The sequence below is a fragment of the Helianthus annuus genome, chromosome 7, assembly GCF_002127325.2.
Source record: "Helianthus annuus cultivar XRQ/B chromosome 7, HanXRQr2.0-SUNRISE, whole genome shotgun sequence".
NCBI classification, from domain to species: Eukaryota; Viridiplantae; Streptophyta; class Magnoliopsida; order Asterales; family Asteraceae; genus Helianthus; species Helianthus annuus.
The window spans coordinates 4,660,136-4,679,699 of record NC_035439.2 but is presented as its reverse complement, the minus strand read 5'-3'; the positions used below and the strand labels follow the sequence as shown (position 1 = coordinate 4,679,699).

Here is a 19,564-nt window from a genome sequence, read left to right as displayed (position 1 = left end):
TTCTCTTTTGTCCAAAAACGTACAGGGTACACCCCTCTTAGGGGAATTGTTTTTTTATTCAAAAAAAAAATAAAAAAATAATTGATTGGTTGTTACAAGCTATGGGCCCACCATCTCCTCTCTTTCTTGTGCGGTGACTTCTCCCTCAACCCCCTCCCCGATTTCCCTCCCCTCTTTGATGGCGGCACCCTTACCGCTCGGCAACAATGGTCCCCGAAGGGAGTCACCGAGGGTGCCCCGCTCCCCCTTATATTCTGGTCTAATTCATAATTGCATAGGAAATGACATCCCCTATAGGCAACGGTGATTTGGAACTTGGAGATGTAAACATGATTCAAGACACCTTCCAAAGTCTTCTTGATTATATAGAAAACGAAGAAAACCATAACCGCAGTTTGCCACAGATTGGCAAAGCACCTCGTACCCTACGAGAACTCAACCCCAGTTCATTTAACCATCGGGTGGTCTCTATTGGACCTCTGCATAGAGACGACAACAATGTGCAAGCATTTGAAAAGCAGAAAATAATTTGTTTGAATAAACTAATGCGTCGTACAAGTCCCTCCTCATTTGGGGATTTATTGAAATCATGTGTGCAGAAGGCCTACTCTTTAATGGAAGAAATCAAGGCATTTTATGTTTGGGAGAAGACCATTGATGATGCGGTAGTTGCCAAAATGATGGTTGTGGATGCTTGTTTCATACTTGAGTTCATTCACTGGTATTCGAAATCTGATGAACCGTTTTCGGTAAATAGGTTACTACCCAAAACTATAATTTGTGACTTGGTATTGCTCGAAAACCAGATCCCTTTGTTTTTTCTTAATGAAATATATGAGTGCACAATATTGAAAAATGCTCCTAATATCTCCTTTATTGAATTTATTCATCCAATTTTAAATGATCTCAGCCTCTTTGAAGATGAAATAAAAATCAACAAAATTTCCATTGATACATCACCTCATATTCTAAGCCTTCTACATGAATGTTACAAGCCTCGAGATGATACTAAATCAAATTACTTAAAGTCAACAATCCATTCGGCTGTAGATCTAGACAGGGCAGGGGTCAAGTTCAAACCTAACCGAAGTCCGAAATGGCCCATGGAGATGGATGTGACGTCATCTATGTTCCCATGTTTTTCATGGTGTTGGGGTAACACTACTCTTAGAATGCAAGTATTTCTTGTTCATGATTTCACAGAGTTGGTGTTAAGGAATCTCATTGCATACGAGCACTCCTACCAAACTCGTAATCATATCACATCATATGCTTTCGCCATGGATATGCTAGTTAATAGTCAAGAAGATGTTACCAAGTTGGTAGATTCAAAAATCCTTATCAACGACATGGATTCAAATGAAGAAGCTGCTAATATGATCAACAACATATGCAAAGAAGTTACAGGTGAATATTCCTTTTACTGTGAACGATGCGAAACGTTGAAAGAGTATTGCGATGGCTATTGGCCAAAAAATATAACTTGGTTGAGGAAAACTTACTTTAGTAGTCCATGGAATATCATTGCTTTATTTGCTGGAATCATTCTATTTGCTCTAACCGTGGTTCAGACCGTATTTACGATTAATTCTGCTGGAAGCAACTAAGAGAGTTTTAGGGTAAGCTTTTAACTTTTTTTTTCACTATTAATTAGACAAGATATCTGGATACTTATTATATACTGGGGTGTTTGTAGCGAGGAGAAGTAAAAAGGGTACTTAGACAGTTCAAGAGAGGGGTCTTTTCTGGATATATGAGAAGTGAATTTGAAGTTTGGGATATTTTTCAGTCAATGTTGATGTGCTATATAATTCTTTTTACTCTTTATATATATTTTTACTAGATTATCACCCGTGAATACTCACGGGTTGTGAATCTATTTTTCTAAAAAATAACTATACATATATATTAATAAATGAAAATTGCATGATTAATAACGGAAATTAATCAATGATAACAACGTCTGTAAAGTTAAACAATTATAAAATATAATACTGACAAAAACAAAGTTGTTTTATATTCGTTCTATATCATAGCTTAAGGAATACTAAAATGGTTATATAACGTCTGAAATAATCAAAACACCATTGTTCCTTTCATAACGTAGCAAATACGCACGACCACTAACCAAACCAACTCCACACATGAATCTCTGCCAGCCTTTTAAAGCATACCTCGGTTTACCATGTGCATATTCAGAACACAATTCCATCAATATAGAAGCACCATCGTTAGTATGAACAGTCATATGGTGCACATCATGTAACGGCACATTTGTAACAAAAGATGTTGGGAAACCCTACATCACATGAAAAAATAAAGATGTATAACCACCAACCTAAATGAAAATAATTCATCTTGAAAATAATTAATAAGTTTAAATTATTTGGAATCATGGCAGACTTACAAATCGGTATGTTAGGACCCACTCGACTTTATACACATTGGCAACAGGTAGAGGAGGATTCTCGTGAACAGCCAGTACTTCATAAAAACGCTAATCGTCGTTAGGATCGTAATCCAGATCAGGTACTTCAATAACAGTGTCAACATCAACATCTTCAGGTGGAAAAGTATCTTCATCCATGCCATGTTGAATTTCTTCGTCAGTATGATGGACAGATACATTTTCTTGCTCAGCTATAGGTTGGTATTCACGAAATGTACTTACCAAGTCAGTAACTAATGCACCAACATCATTGGGGCGGAAAATTATCAAATTAAATTATAATCTTCAACTTTTTCAAATAAACCAAATTTGGTGATTTTTGTACATAAAAGAGTTAATTACACATATGAACCCTATGGTTTATAGCTAGTTTCACCTTTGGGTACTCACTTTTTTAACAGGTTTAGGTTTTATGGTTTCAATTTTGTAACTTATCCAGTCTGCCGTAAAACATGCCTGGATAAATACGGTGAGCATGCGTTACACTGTAGAGAGTTGCCGGGGTTTAAGTATCGCCATGACTTAATTCGAGATGAGTTAATGGATATTCTCAGACGAGCAGGGATCTCAGTAAAGAAAGAGGCACCGATTAATTTTCTTACAGACCCGACGAAAGGGAGGTCCACCCTACGCTCGGCTGACGTGCTAGTTTTTGGTTGGGAGGGCGGGAAACATGCTTGTGTCGATATCACAGGTGTATCCCCCTTACTCGGGTTCCGGGAAAATGGGTTTGTCCTTGTGGTTTACACAAAGTAACAATCTAAAGCACTAATACTTTAAAATCACTTCTTAGGGTACTAACTTTCCATTTTTTAACATGTGGGGGGTATTAACGTTCATTCCCTGGTTAACTATTAGTACCTTAGATTGTTAGTTTGTGTAAACCACATGGACTAACTATGTAATTAATACCCCACATGTTAAAGAAATGGAAATTTAGTACCACAGGAAGTGATTTTAAACTATTAGTAACTTAAATTGTTAGTTTGTGTAAACCACAGTGACTAACTATGTAATTAACTCTTGATTTAAACTTAAAATAAAATTAGGTGATAGTACCCAAAGGTGTTACATTGATAAAATTAAAAAAAAATGGAAGGGTATTTTACTCATTATATTGATAAAATTAACTAATTTTGTTGTTAATACCCAGAGATTAGGGATGGCAATTAAACCCGAACCCGTTGGGTAAACCCGAAACCCGACACATTTGGGACGGGTTTGGGGTCGGTTAATCGGGTTTGGGACGGGTTTGGGAATAGTTTTTATTTTTTTCGTGGGTTTGGGACGGGTTTGGGATTTAGTGATATACCCGTTTACCCGACCCAATTACCCGATAAAGTGTACCTGTTTACCCGATTGTATACCGATATAATTTCTTGTATATTATTAAATATGTATATATGTGATACATCCATTTTTTACACATATAGGTATTCTACTCCGTATACATTGTAGTTATTTGATATATATTTTTATAATGACAATACAAAATGTAACCAGTTAGTAGTAACCCGATAAATACCCAATGGGTTTTGAGATGAGTATACCCAACGGGTAATCTTTTTAAATTAACGGGTTTACCCGAAACCCGCGGGTATACCCGATACCCGATGGGTATTTACCCGCTAGAAACCCGACGGGTTTTGGGACGGGTTTGGGACAAGATTATCTAACCGGGTTTGGGTTTGGGATTACCTATACCCGTCCCAAACCCGACCCATTGCCATCCCTACCAGAGGTGTTATAAAATTGAAATCATAAAACCTAAAACTGTTAAAAAAAGTTAGTAACCAAACATTAAACTAACTATAAATCATAGGGTCTATCTGTGTAATTAACTCTGTATAAAAGAGACTCAAATGAATTTGTTCACAAAATAAAAGAACGAAAGAAAGGAAAAAAGGTATGTATCTTTTTCCCATTTCTTAAAAAAGTACATATCTATTTTTCGTTAACTTTTATGTTTAGTTATATTCTTATGAGTAAAATGAGAATTTCGTTAACTTTTATGTGTAGTTATATTCTTACGAGTAAAATGAGAGGATAAAGGTGCATGATGCTTACAATCACGCCTTATTAAAATTTCCGCAATATTAGCATGTCTGTAGCTGAATGGGAGACCATGTATATGTGGCGTCTAAAATTATATACACAACTTTATCGTCGTGAAAATGGTTTTGTCGATGTAGGTGATTAATTGTTTTAATGTTTGCACATTTACTTTTTTTATTAGAGACTCGTTATTTATTTATTTATCATTGGAGTTTTTCACTTTCGTGTTTATAATAAAGTGTCTTGATTATTTATTTATTAATATTGCTATTAGTACTGATAATAATATAACCAGATATAAAAAAGTAACAAAAGTATTATAAAACAAAATAACATAAAAAACATAATTATTACTTTTGACTTTAAAATAAAACTAGGGTTAAGACCCGCCCGCGTTGCGGCGCGGGTACATCGTAAACATTGAATGGATTAGTCCAAACGTTATATGATGCATTAACCATATGAAAACACACATTTCGACATATCCAGTTGAACTCAATGTAACCTGTATAAGCATTGTGATTGGATCAAACGTAAAGTAAATCAAATTCATATCGAACAATCATAACGTATTATATGTGACCCAACTCATACATAGAAAACATAACGGGCATGAAGGAAAATATGCACATGTAATCGAAAGGGATTAATTAGAGCTTTCGAAAAAAATGGAGAAAAAGAAACCATAATTTGACTCCACTCGGTTCAAAACATACATAGAAAAAACACGAAAACAAATTATATTTGACCTGAATCATCATCTAAAAAAGTTTACGTCGAAATGTATAACTTGAATTTATACCAAAACGTACATAAAATATATACGTAAAAATGGTTTCTTTAAACGAAAACGCATCATATTTGACCTGACTCATCTATAAAAAAAAGTTTACATCGGAATGTAGAACAAATCATATTTATACATACACGTACGTAAAATAGGCACGTAAAAAATAGTTTTTAAGTAAAGGAACTATAGGGGTAAACCGAAACAAAATATTAGTAAAAATTTTAATAGGTTAAAAACGTTCGTAAAACCGTGCCAAATAGCACCAATGCCACAACGGCATCGACTCTCAACATCGTAAAAATAAAATAGATAAAATGGTAAAAATTACACTGAACGAAAAGCAGACTTAAAAACGTTGAACCACGCACACCCGTTACAGTGTGTTAATGCGAAGAAGTTAACCAGAAACGTAAAATGTAGAAAATAATAACTTAGTCGATCTAGGATCCGCCCGTTGTGGTGAACTTTTCAAAAGAGAAAAAATGGACACGTTGCGACGGGTCTGTCAAATTTGAAAAAATAGAGCAGAAAACGTTGAACCTCACATGAACGCTACGAGATGTTAACTCGCAAAATTTAGAACGAAACGTAAAACGAAAAACTTGCGAAAGATAAAAATTATGAGGGACCAAAGTTGTAAATAATAAAGTGTTGTGTTAAATTATAAAGTGTTGTGTTAAATTGTAAAAAAATAAAAGGGGTCAAAATACAAAATATGAAAAAGTTTGGGTTAAAAGTGAAAAATCAAAGTTTTTTTTTTTTTTTTGAAAAATCCCCAAAGCTTGGGGTACAACACACAATGCAACCAAAAGTTGCTAATTTATAGTATGCTAATAATGTATTAAAATAGTTAATCATTACCAAAAGTTGACTAGTTTGGTATATTAATCCTTATGTTAGGTCTATTTATCATACCCCTCCAATTAAAACTATATAAAGAAATAGGTGTTTAACCCAAAATAACACCAAATCCAATAAGACTATCTCCAATGCAAACGACGCCCTTAGCTTCCTAATGAGCTGTTACATCATATCCTTCAAAATCCTTAAAAACCACCAATTCCATCTTCAACCATACAAACATCCTTACATTTTCCACATCATCACCCATTTTTACTTAAGTTTACCCATTTTTTCTCTAAGTTCACTTACTTAAATTATTAAAATGTATTCAAATAATTAAATGAGTAGATAATTAATATAAGTAATCAAGTAAAAGTCTTGACGAGTGTCGACCATTCTACATACATAAAAACATTGTAATAAAAACTAATGAAATTAAAAAAAAAACTACCAAGCTACTAAAATTATTTAATAAATGAAGTACATGTTAAATGGGTGAATAGTACAAATGCAAAATTATGATTGAATTGTTGAGTATACTAAATAATTGGTTGGTGGTGTAATTCGGTTGAGTATATTAAATAATTGGTTGGTAGTGTTATTCAATTTGATTATGAGAGAAAATAAAAAAACATATATATTTGAAATAATGGCAACCTAAATATAAGACTAAGGGGTATGAGACGGGGGTTGGGGTGTGGGTCGGCGGGAAACGTCCAAGTGTGGTCTCTTGGCCGGGTGGCTAAAAAATATTGATGTTATGTTTAGTTATTTAGAAAATTTATATTATCATCCTGGATCTAACAAATCCATTTTCAAAGATGGAGCGATGGCGGCCAAAGGTAGCTGCTTCCAAAAATTCTTTATCCAAAGGTACGTACGGTTGTGTTCCGGAATGGTCTAATGACAAGTGTACGGAGGGGGTCAGTGTCTCTTTAGCTAAAAACTGATTCACATTTTTAGGATTTTGTCTCATGTCATGTTTGTATAATGTTACGTGAATCCGGATGAAAACGTTGATGATATTTTGGAATTTGATGACATTGGTACCACAAACTTATTGATATCTTATCTAAAAGATCTTTTCGATTATGGGGGTTTGGTTTTGGTTTGGGAGCCGGATGGAATTGGTTAATTTTTGATTCTGTAAGGTTGTTGTAATTGTCTTTGTGTTTCTGTCTTTGTTTGTTTCTCCTGTTTTGTTTCCCAGTTTCTAGCTGGCTCTTTATATTATGTAAGATCTTTTCGATTATGAGGGGAAGGTTCGTTGGGGAACACTAAAAAAGTGGGGAACAGCGGGGAACCGGCTCAAACGAAGTCCGATTGGACTCATTTCAGCGGCGTTGGAACCGGCTCGTCGAACCCTAACTAAGATCTCTTAACCCTAAATCCTAACTCCTAAACTCTAAACCCTAAAGCTAAAAAATAGGCTAAAACTTAAGCTAAACCGTAAAATCTAAACTATAAACCCTAAAAGCTAAACCCTAAAGGCTAATCCTAAAGCTAAACCCTATAGCTAAACCCTAAAACATAAAGCTAAACTCTAAACCCTAAATCTAAACCCTAAAGCTAAACCCTAAGGCTAAACCCTAAAGCTAAACCCTAAAAGCCAAACCCTAATATATTTTGTGACAACTCGAAATTTAGGACCTTTCACTGTATCTCGATGTAACCTACTTGAAACGTTATGTGATTAGTTGACGTGTTGGTGTAATGATATATGTGAACGTCCTATGTGATTATATGTTATGTTATATGTATGCTTGTATGTATGCGACCCGAGACACAAGAACCCGACTCGAGACCATGTGGTCTCGAGTGAACAGTGCAACATATGGGCCGATTGGGCCATTTGATCCGTTCGAAAACCCATTAGGGTGCATCACTTGAAGCTAGTATATAACCTTGTTGTTAGCCAACACTACCATCTTTGGACAACACACACTCCCCTACTCTCTCTCTAGAAAACCTTAAACCCTAAGGATCAAACATCACCTCCCCTCTCATCCTTCTCTCGGATCCAACCGGTAACACAAGAGCTCACGGGTCAAGCTTAAAGATCTCCCTTGAAAACCTAACCGGTTAGTGACTTATGTTATGTGTGATATTTCGGTTGAAGATGATATGTTTCGGTTGATAGTTATGTATGATGAAGTCATATGATAATATATTTGCTTGTTAAGTTTCATACATGATTAGGGTATTGATTATGTGATAATATGCACCATGACCATTGTTTGAATATGACAAAGGTGTTTAATGAGTTCCTGATGGTTAGACAATACATGCTTAGTTACAACATTGATGATGAACATGACTTCTTTAGTAAAAGTATAGATCTTGTGTGATAAAAGAATGATAATGATCATCCGATTCATGAGGGTTATAGAATAGATGTTTTGTTTGCAATATGAGCGTGATATCTAGTTTAGGTATTATAACTCTTGTCCGAAAAATGCAAAATGTGTTCGAATAAGGGTTGTTTGTGTTATGAATATTTGATGAACATGATGAATATATGAAGAACTTGTTGAATATGATATGAATGTGTTGTGGATATTTGAAATCGCTATGTTTGATCCGTTTTTGGTTAGTAGTAGACAAGGAAACATGTTTATGAAATACCATTGGATAGTACATTATCTCATGAAATTGTAATTCTATTGGTTTAGTACATATGTCAGGAAATCAGCAGATGTCCAGCCGAGACCTTCGGTCTCGACTCGAGACCACCATATGTCAACTCGAGATCACGGTTTTGACACAAGGTTGCGAGTCGAGAACCTCTAGTCTCGACTCGAGACCATGCTTCATCAGCACACAAACATCATGACTCGAGACTATGCTTGCGAGTCCAATTTCGACTCGAAACCAATACATGCATGACCCGAGACCTCCTCAGATTGTGACTCGAGAACTTGTAAGCTACAACTCGAGACCGCACAGTCTCGACTAGAGACCGCACAGTCTCGACTCGAGACTACGCACATGTGTACGCTATTTGGACTTTCACGCTGTTACGGGCCTAGGTTAGTGGGCCGAATGTATGGGCTTTCTGTGTATTGTTAATTGTGTATGTCATGCACTGTTTGGACTTGCATTGCTACGGGCTTAGGATTGGGCCGGACTTGTGGGCTTTGCTTACTTGTATACGTACTACTATTCAACTCGTAGGTATTATTGTAAACCGCTATGTTTATACGTGTATGCCATGAATAATACCTGTATGCAACTTGCTAGTATACGTGTAAAACATACGTGCACTACTTGGATATGAACCTGACTTGAATGGTATCTATGTTAGGACGTAGTTGACCACTTACAACTTGATTGACTTTTCTGTGTATCTGCCGAGCAAACCAAGGTGAGTTCACACCCTCTACAAAGCATGGGATTCCCTGGGTTGGGAATGGGGTTAAGGAACGTAGATTCCTCGTCCTCCTTGGGTAGGACAGCAATGGTGCAGGAATGTAATTCCTCGTCCTCACGGACAGATAACTCGTACTAGACCAAAACTCTATCACGAAGTCCCTCCTTTTATATCGACTTAATCGCCGGGCCAATGGCGAGCGGGTCATTAGTTAGATAGCGCTATTTAGGTCTGACAAACCTCACACCGTGCCGCAGAGGACGGGCGTGAACTAATGGATCTGGGGCACGTCAATGATGATAGACATTGACAGTTTCAGGGCACATAAACATGACTACAGTCAGCAGTCGATATGGTAACGAGTCTAGTGTACACATGGGGTAGCCCCCACGGCCGAAATGCCAGATAACTATCATGGGGTAGCCCCCACGGTTGGATTGCCAGAGTAACCGGGAATAAACAAATCACGTTTTCAACTATGGGGTAACCCCCGCGGCAGGTTGCCAGATAAAGGAAACTGTTTTTGAAACAAACTAAAACGAACACCCAACTGTGAACTCACTCAACTTGTTGTTGACTCGTTACTACATGCTTTGCAGGACCATAGGTGCTTAGCTGGAGCTTGCATGGAGGAGAGTCGTTGTGGGACATGGATAGCTGCGTGCCATGTTAAACTTGGAAACAATTGAATTTATGTTTTGGTTTTAAATCTTATGCTTCCGCTTGCAACTTAAACTATGTTTTGTTTGAACACCAATTGTATTGGTTAGACTTTATAACTACTTATATGCTTGTTCAATATGATTGGTGGCTGGATCCTGGTCAGTCATGCCTCCAAGCGGTAGTACTCCGCAGGTGGATTTTGGGGGTGTGACAGATTGGTATCAGAGCCATTGGTTATAGCGAACTTGGTTTTAATAAGGAAAAGGGTTTTATTAAAATCAGACTATAACCTGTGCAGTGCTCTACGGTCCACAACGACGCTTCACTCCACATGCAAAACTCGACATTCTAGGTGATATGATCTGTTTATATTGCCTACTTGTTAGTTACATAGTACATTGCCCATGGTATGCTTGATTTGTATAACTATTGTTGCTTGAACACATGTGTGCTTACTCCCTTCTGCCATCGCACTTTCGCGAACCTCTCTCACTCATGTTTCCCTCTTATATGAAGATCATGAGTGGACGCGTTAACATGACTCAAGCCCAGTTGACGGCTCTGATTAACGAACGAGTTGCTGCGGCACTTGCAGCTGCATACGCAGGAGGTATATCCTGCAGTCTGAACTCATTCTAGGATCTTTAGAATCCTACTCTCGTGAACCAACCTTTGTGTTAAACTCTGTCTTTTCTTTCACCCACGATAGGTCAGCATGCTCAGCCACCCGTGTGCACTTTTAAGACCTTTATGGACTGCCGACCCACTACTTTTAGCGGAACTGAAGGAGCAGTAGGTCTCCTCCACTGGTTTGAGAAACTAGAATCTGTGTTCGAAATGTGTGAATGCCCCGAAGCGCGCAGGGTGAAGTATGCTACCGGAACTCTCGAGGGTTTAGCCCTCACATGGTGGAACGCTCAGGTTCAAATGCTAGGGTTGGTTGCAGCCAACGCCACCCCATGGGAAACTTTCAAAGAAATGATCAGGGAGGAATACTGCAGTCGTGATGACATTCATAAGCTGGAAGACGAGTTCTACAACCTCAAGATGACGGGGTCAGAAATTGAGGCGTATACTAAGAGATCGCATGAGCTTGCCTTATTGTGTCCTACTATGGTGGACCCTCCATTTAAGCGAATTGAACTCTTTCTCAAGGGCTTGGTGCCAGAAATCTAAAGTCATGTGACTTCAGCAAACCTGGCCACTATCCAGCAGGTTGTTCAGTTGGCTCACCGTCTTACTGATCAGGCGGTGGAGCAGAACAAGTTACCAAAGCGCATAGGTGCTGCAACTACTTCTGGTACCTCTAGTGACAACAAACGGAAATGGGATGGAGCTTCAAGCAAGGGTTCAACTTCTGTGCAATCTCAGTCTCAGCAGAGAAAGACTGATGACTACAAGAGCCCTAGTCAGCAATCATCTGGTGGTCAAAGTCATGGTGGGTACAAAGGGAATCACCCCAAATGCAATCGCTGCAACCTACACCACAGTGGGCCATGCACCAGGGGCAACTGTCATCGGTGCAACAAGCCAGGTCACGCCGCCAAGGATTGCAGAAGCTTGTACCCCGCCAGCCAGAATCGTCAACAACAGGCCCCACAGAACCAGCGGCAGCAGCAGGGTAACAACAAAGGGTGCTTTCAGTGTGGAGCTGAAGGCCACTTCAAGAAAGATTGTCCCCAACTGAACCAGAACCAGAACAACAACAACAACAATAATCAGGGGAACGGTAACAATGGGAACCACAACAACAACAATGGTGCCAGGGGGCGGGTGTTCGTGATTGGCCAAGGTGAAGCAAGGAATGACCCCAACGTGGTGACGGGTAAGTTCCTTCTCGACGACTTCTATGTTACAGTTTTATTTGATTCGGGTGCCGATACTAGCTATGTGTCACTAGAAGTTAGTCAAATGCTTAAGCGTATTCCAACACCCTTGAACAACAAGCACACTGTAGAGCTGGCAAATGGTAAGAGTTTGGAGGCCTCACACGTAGTCAAAGGTTGCAAACTTATTCTCGCTAACCAGACCTTCTCTATTGACCGTATTCCTATCGTCTTGGGTAGTTTCGACGTTGTCATTGGGATGGATTGGTTATCCCAACACCGAGCAGAGATCCTTTGCAACGAGAAGATTGTCCGTATTCCTGGTTCAGGCAATGAACCCCTCCTAATTCATGGCGACAAGAGGAGTGCTGTTGAAAACGTCATCTCTTTCCTTAAGGCCCAGAAGTTCTTGCGAAAGGGTCACACTGCCATTTTGGCTCTCGTTACGGACACCACGGAAAAAGAGAAGAAGCTAGAAGATTTTCCAATTGTACGTGACTATCCTGAGGTATTCCCTGAGGAATTACCTGGTCTTCCACCCCATCGCCAAGTCGAGTTTCAGATTGAACTAGCTCCTGGAGCTGCGCCTATAGCTCGTGCGCCTTATCGTTTAGCCCCATCGGAGTTGGAGGAACTCTCAACGCAACTACAAGAACTCTTGGATAAGGGTTTTATTCGTCCTAGCTCATCACCCTGGGGAGCTCCCGTGTTATTTGTGAAGAAGAAAGACGGCACCTTCAGAATGTGTATCGACTATCGTGAGCTCAATAAAGTAACTGTGAAGAATCGTTATCCTTTACCACGTATTGACGACTTGTTCGACCAGTTGCAGGGGTCGAGTTACTATTCAAAGATCGATTTGAGATCGGGATATCACCAGCTGAGAGTTCGAGAAGAGGATGTCTCTAAGACAGCCTTGAGAACTCGTTATGGGCACTATGAGTTTTTGGTCATGCCGTTTGGACTGACCAACGCACCTGCGGTTTTCATGGACTTGATGAACCGAGTGTGCAAGCCATACCTGGACAAATTCGTTATAGTCTTTATCGACGACATCCTGATCTATTCTAAGAGCCAAGAGGAACACGAGCAGCATCTACGACTTATTTTGGAACTCCTTCGAACAGAACAGCTTTACGCAAAGTTCTCGAAATGCGACTTCTGGCTTCGTGAGGTCCATTTCCTAGGCCATGTGGTAAACAAGGATGGGATTCATGTTGATCCATCCAAGGTGGACTCGATTAAGAACTGGCCTGCACCTCGCACACCAAAGGAAATTCGCCAATTCTTGGGATTGGCAGGTTACTACAGGAGGTTCATTAAGGATTTTTCTAAGATCGCACAGCCTCTCACCTCGCTAACGCAGAAAGGCGTTGTTTATCGCTGGGGAAATGCACAGGAGCTAGCCTTTCAGCACCTAAAGGATAGACTTTGTAGTGCACCTATCCTTTCACTGCCAGAGGGCACAAACGACTTTGTGGTCTACTGCGACGCGTCAATTCAAGGTCTTGGTTGTGTATTGATGCAACGAGATAAGGTCATAGCCTACGCCTCACGCCAACTCAAGGTTCACGAGAAAAACTACACTACACACGATTTAGAGCTGGGAGCTGTTGTTTTCGCACTTAAATTATGGCGACATTACCTGTACGGTACCAAGTGCGCCATCTACACCGACCACAGGAGCCTAGAGCACATATTCAAACAGAAAGAACTGAATATGCAACAACGACGGTGGGTCGAGCTACTGAATGACTACGAGTGCTCGATCAGGTATAACCCGGGCAAGGCCAATGTTGTGGCTGATGCCCTCAGTCGAAAGGACACTGCGCCTAAGCGCGTGCGAGCTTTACAACTCACGATCCATTCTAGTATTCCTTCCCAAATACGAGCTGCTCAGATGGAAGCACTGAAACCAGAAAACGTCAGGGCTGAAGCCCTACGCGGGTCAAGACAACGCTTAGAACAGAAGGAAGACGGTGCTTACTACGTAACGGGGCGCATTTGGGTCCCACTCTATGGCAACTTGCGAGAGCTTGTGATGGATGAAGCACACAAGTCTCGCTACTCAGTACACCCTGGATCAGATAAGATGTACCATGATATCAAAACTACGTACTGGTGGCCTAGCATGAAGGCCCACATAGCGACCTATGTCAGCAAGTGTTTGACTTGTGCGAGAGTCAAGTCTGAATATCAGAAACCCTCAGGCCTACACCAGCAACCAGAGATACCACAATGGAAATGGGAGCAAATTTCCATGGATTTCGTTACTGGCCTGCCTAGATCCCAGCGCGGAAACGATACTATTTGGGTGATCGTGGATCGTCTCACAAAGTCTGCACATTTCCTGGCTATCAAGGAGACGGATAAATTCTCCACTCTAGCGGAAATATACCTCAAGGAAGTTGTTTCGAGGCACGGGGTGCCCACCTCTATTATCTCTGATCAAGACGCACGAGTCCTTTGGCTCACGTTTAGATATGAGCACGGCGTATCACCCTCAGACGGACGGGCAGTCCGAGCGCACTATTCAAACATTAGAAGACATGCTTCGTGCATGCGTAATCGACTTTGGCAACAGCTGGGAAAAGCATCTGCCACTTGTGGAGTTCTCGTACAATAATAGCTACCATACCAGCATTAAGGCTGCTCCGTTTGAGGCATTGTACGGGCGTAAATGCCGGTCACCTCTTTGTTGGGCAGAGGTGGGGGATAGTCAAATCACTGGTCCGGAACATGTGGTGGACACTACTGAACGGATTGCTCAAATACGACAACGCATGGCGGCAGCTCGAGACCGTCAGAAAGCCTACGCCGATAAGGGCAGGAAACCACTTGAGCTCCAGGTTGGGGAGCGGGTACTACTCAAAGTTTCACCCTGGAAGGGTGTGGTTCGTTTTGGCAAACGAGGCAAACTTAACCCACGATACGTCGGACCTTTTGAAATCATCAAGAAAATAGGCAAGGTGGCCTACAGACTGAACTTACCAGCAGAACTCAGTGCAGTTCACAACGTTTTTCATGTGTCGAATCTGAAGAAGTGTCTGTCAGATGAGACCCACGTAGTTCCTCTGAAGGAACTCACTATCGACGAGCAGTTACGATTCGTCGAGGAACCAGTTGAAATCACGGACCGGGATGTTAAGGTCCTCAAGAGCACTAGAATACCTCTCGTTCGAGTTCGTTGGAACTCACGTTGCGGCCCAGAGTTCACCTGGGAGCGCGAAGATCAGATGAAACAGAAGTATCCCCAACTGTTCGCAAACAGTACAACCACTACTGAGACTGAAGCTACGGAATTTCGGGACGAAATTCCAGATCAACGGGGGGAGGATGTGACACCCCAGGAAAACCGGGAAAACCATACAACTTAACTAGCTTCCTCAGTGAGTGCTTACCAAATTTCGGGACGAAATTTCTTTCAACTTGGGGATGATGTGACAACTCGAAATTTAGAACCTTTCATTGTATCTTGATGTAACCTACTTGAAACGTTATGTGATTAGTTGACGTGTTGGTGTAATGATATATGTGAACGTCCTATGTGATTATATGTTATGTTATATGTATGCTTGTATGTATGCGACCCGAGACACAAGAACCCGACTCGAGACCATGTGGTCTCGAGTGAACAGTGCAACATATGGGCCGGTTGGGCCATTTGATCCGTTCGAAAACCCATTAGGGTGCATCACTTGAAGCTAGTATATAACCTTGTTGTTAGCCAACACTACCATCTTCGGACAACACACACTCCCCTACTCTCTCTCTAGAAAAAACCCTAAGGATCAAACATCACCTCCCCTCTCATCCTTCTCTCGGATCCAACCGGTAACACAAGAGCTCACGGTTCAAGCTTAAAGATCTCCCTTGAAAACCTAACCGGTTAGTGACTTATGTTATGTGTGATATTTTGGTTGAAGATGATATGTTTCGGTTGATAGTTATGTATGATGAAGTCATATGATAATATATTTGCTTGTTAAGTTTCATACATGATTAGGGTATTGATTATGTGATAATATGCACCATGACCATTGTTTGAATATGACAAAGGTGTTTAATGAGTTCTTGATGGTTAGACAATACATGCTTAGTTACAACATTGATGATGAACATGACTTCTTTAGTAAAAGTATAGATCTTGTGTGATAAAAGAATGATAATGATCATCCGATTCATGAGGGTTATAGAATAGATGTTTTGTTTGCGATATGAGCGTGATATCTAGTTTAGGTATTATAACTCTTGTCCGAAAAATGCAAAATGTGTTCGAATAAGGGTTGTTTGTGTTATGAATATTTGATGAACATGATGAATATATGAAGAACTTGTTGAATATGATATGAATATGTTGTGGATATTTGAAATCGCAATGTTTGATCCGTTTTTGGTTAGTAGTAGACAAGGAAACATGTTTATGAAATACCATTGGATAGTACATTATCTCATGAAATTGTAATTCTATTGGTTTAGTACATATGTCAGGAAATCAGCAGATGTCCAGCCGAGACCTTCGGTCTCGACTCGAGACCACCATATGTCAACTCGAGATCACGGTTTCGACACAAGGTTGCGAGTCGAGCACCTCTAGTCTCGACTCGAGACAATGCTTCATCAGCACACAAACATCATGACTCGAGACTATGCTTGCGAGTCCAATTTCGACTCGAAACCAATACATGCATGACCCGAGACCTCCTCAGATTGCGACTCGAGAACTTGTAAGCTACAACTCGAGACCGCACAGTCTCGACTAGAGACCGCACAGTCTCGACTCGAGACTACGCACATGTGTACGCTATTTGGACTTTCACGCTGTTACGGGCCTAGGTTAGTGGGCCGAATGTATGGGCTTTCTGTGTATTGTTAATTGTGTATGTCATGCACTGTTTGGACTTGCATTGCTACGGGCTTAGGATTGGGCCGGACTTTTGGGCTTTGCTTACTCGTATACGTACTACTGTTCAACTCGTAGGTATTATTGTAAACCGCTATGTTTATACGTGTATGCCATGAATAATACCTGTATGCAACTTGCTAGTATACGTGTAAAACATACGTGCACTACTTGGATATGAACCTGACTTGAATGGTATCTATGTTAGGACGTAGTTGACCACTTACAACTTGATTGACTTTTCTGTGTATCTGCCGAGCAAACCAAGGTGAGTTCACACCCTCTACAAAGCATGGGATTCCCTGGGTTGGGAATGGGGTTAAGGAACGTAGATTCCTCGTCCTCCTTGGGTAGGACAGCAATGGTGCAGGAATGTAATTCCTCGTCCTCACGGACAGATAACTCGTACTAGACCAAAACTCTATCACGAAGTCCCTCCTTTTATATCGACTTAATCGCCGGGCCAATGGCGAGCGGGTCATTAGTTAGATAGCGCTATTTAGGTCTGACAAACCTCACACCGTGCCGCAGAGGACGGGCGTGAACTAATGGATCTGGGGCACGTCAATGATGATAGACATTGACAGTTTCAGGGCACATAAACATGACTACAGTCAGCAGTCGATATGGTAACGAGTCTAGTGTATACATGGGGTAGCCCCACGGCTGAAATGCCAGATAACTATCATGGGGTAGCCCCCACGGCTGGATTGCCAGAGTAACCGGGAATAAACAAATCACGTTTTCAACTATGGGGTAACCCCCGCGGCAGGTTGCCAGATAAAGGAAACTGTTTTCGAAACAAACTAAAACGAACACCCAACTGTGAACTCACTCAACTTGTTGTTGACTCGTTACTACATGCTTTGCAGGACCATAGGTGCTTAGCTGGAGCTTGCATGGAGGAGAGTCGTTGTGGGACATGGATAGCTGCGTGCCATGTTAAACTTGGAAACAATTGAATTTATGTTTTGGTTTTAAATCTTATGCTTCCGCTTGCAACTTAAACTATGTTTTGTTTGAACACCAATTGTATTGGTTAGACTTTATAACTACTTATATGCTTGTTCAATATGATTGGTGGCTGGATCCTGGTCAGTCATGCCTCCAAGCGGTAGTACTCCGCAGGTGGATTTTGGGGGTGTGACATATTTAGGGTTTAGGGGTTATGATTTAGGGTTTAGGGTTAAGAGATCCTAGTTAGGGTTCGACGAGACGGTTCCAACGCCGCTGGAATGAGTCCAATCGTAGTTCTTTTGAGTCGGTTCCCCACTGTTCCCCAATTTTTTAGTGTTCCCCACTTTTTTAGTGTTCCCCAATGAACCTCACACTATATATATATATATATATATATATATATATATATATATATATATATATATATATATATATAAAGTTATAACAATTAACATCCATGGTACTGTCAGTAATTACATTTGTTTCCAAGTTATAACAATTAACATCCATGGTACTGTCAGACCCGACTTGTGGAAATGTTACTCCTTGACCAGGTGGTAACAAATTTTGTATACAAAACCCCAACATATTCATGATAATTGTATTCTTACAAATACTCAATAACTGCTTAATATATAATTAATTAAGTGAGGTTTAGTAAAAACAGTTAACAAAAAGTTGGATCAACTCACATTGTTGTCTTAGATTTTCCGTAAGGGTTTCCTGGTGACAATCTTTAATTTACACAAATGCACACGTGTTAGTATAATAACCCATTGTAACATTAGTAATACCCTCCCCGAGACGACATTCCAACGACTACGTCGGGCAGAACCACGATAGCCGTTACGGAACCCTAGATCAATCGGGCAGCGTATCTAATACGTATCCAGGGGTTATAATACTTAAAACGGAGCAGAACTTCGCTATTTAGAGGGGTATTAGACCCGAGTATAATGCCTATAATGTGAGAATTCGAGATGCAGAAAAGATTTTGAACGATTTGAGTTGAAACCCGAGACCTCCTTTATATAGGGCCCGATTTCAGCTTTTACGCGGCCCGTGTAAATGATAACAATGGGCTACGCTGCCCGCGTCAAACCCAGGTCCACGCGTAGCTCATCCGGATCAGCGACTAAACTTGCCACGATGATAACACGTGTCATCACCGGGCTGCGCCACCTTTCTGATCTTTAGCGGCCCGCGTAAGACTCTTAAGAAGTCTACGCGACCCGCGACAGACTTAAAAATTCAATTTTTTAATTATTTTTGATAATATTTAGGGTATTCGGGGCCCGTTTTCACGTATGGGGTGTATTTAGGGACATATTGGAATATTTTAAAATATATTAGGGTGTCGGAAAATATTCGAGGGTGTCGGTTTTCTTTAAGGTTGTTATATCCTCCCCACCTTGTTTTAGAGCTCGTCCTCGAGATCTACTGGAACAAGTGCGGATATTTCCTTTGCATTTCAGATTCAAGCTCCCATGTGTAGTCAGGTCCTCTTTTGGAGTCCCACTTTACTTTGACCAGAACTAGTCTCTTATGTTTGAGATTCTTGACTTTCCTGTCTTCGATTTGTAGAGTCCTTTCTACAAACTTAAGTTGTTCATTTACCTCTATTTCCTTAAGAGGTACCACTAGTAATTCATCAGCTAAACACTTTTTGAGATTAGATACATGAAATACATCATGTATTCCTGCCATT

General features: G+C 40.4%; 1 protein-coding gene across 1 annotated transcript; it reads left to right on the top strand.

Annotated features, from left to right (window-relative positions):
- Positions 1-281: 281 nt before the first annotated feature.
- On the top strand, positions 282-1,607 carry LOC110866411 (putative UPF0481 protein At3g02645). The gene has a single exon (XM_022115561.1). It carries the CDS (start codon positions 282-284, stop codon positions 1,605-1,607), a length of 1,326 nt encoding a protein of 441 aa, XP_021971253.1.
- The last annotated feature ends 17,957 nt before the right edge of the window (positions 1,608-19,564 follow it).

What these genes read in the sequence shown, in the direction of transcription:
- LOC110866411 (XM_022115561.1), top strand. Translation starts at nt 282, where the DNA reads ATGACATCCCCTATAGGCAACGGTGATTTGGAACTTGGAGATGTAAAC.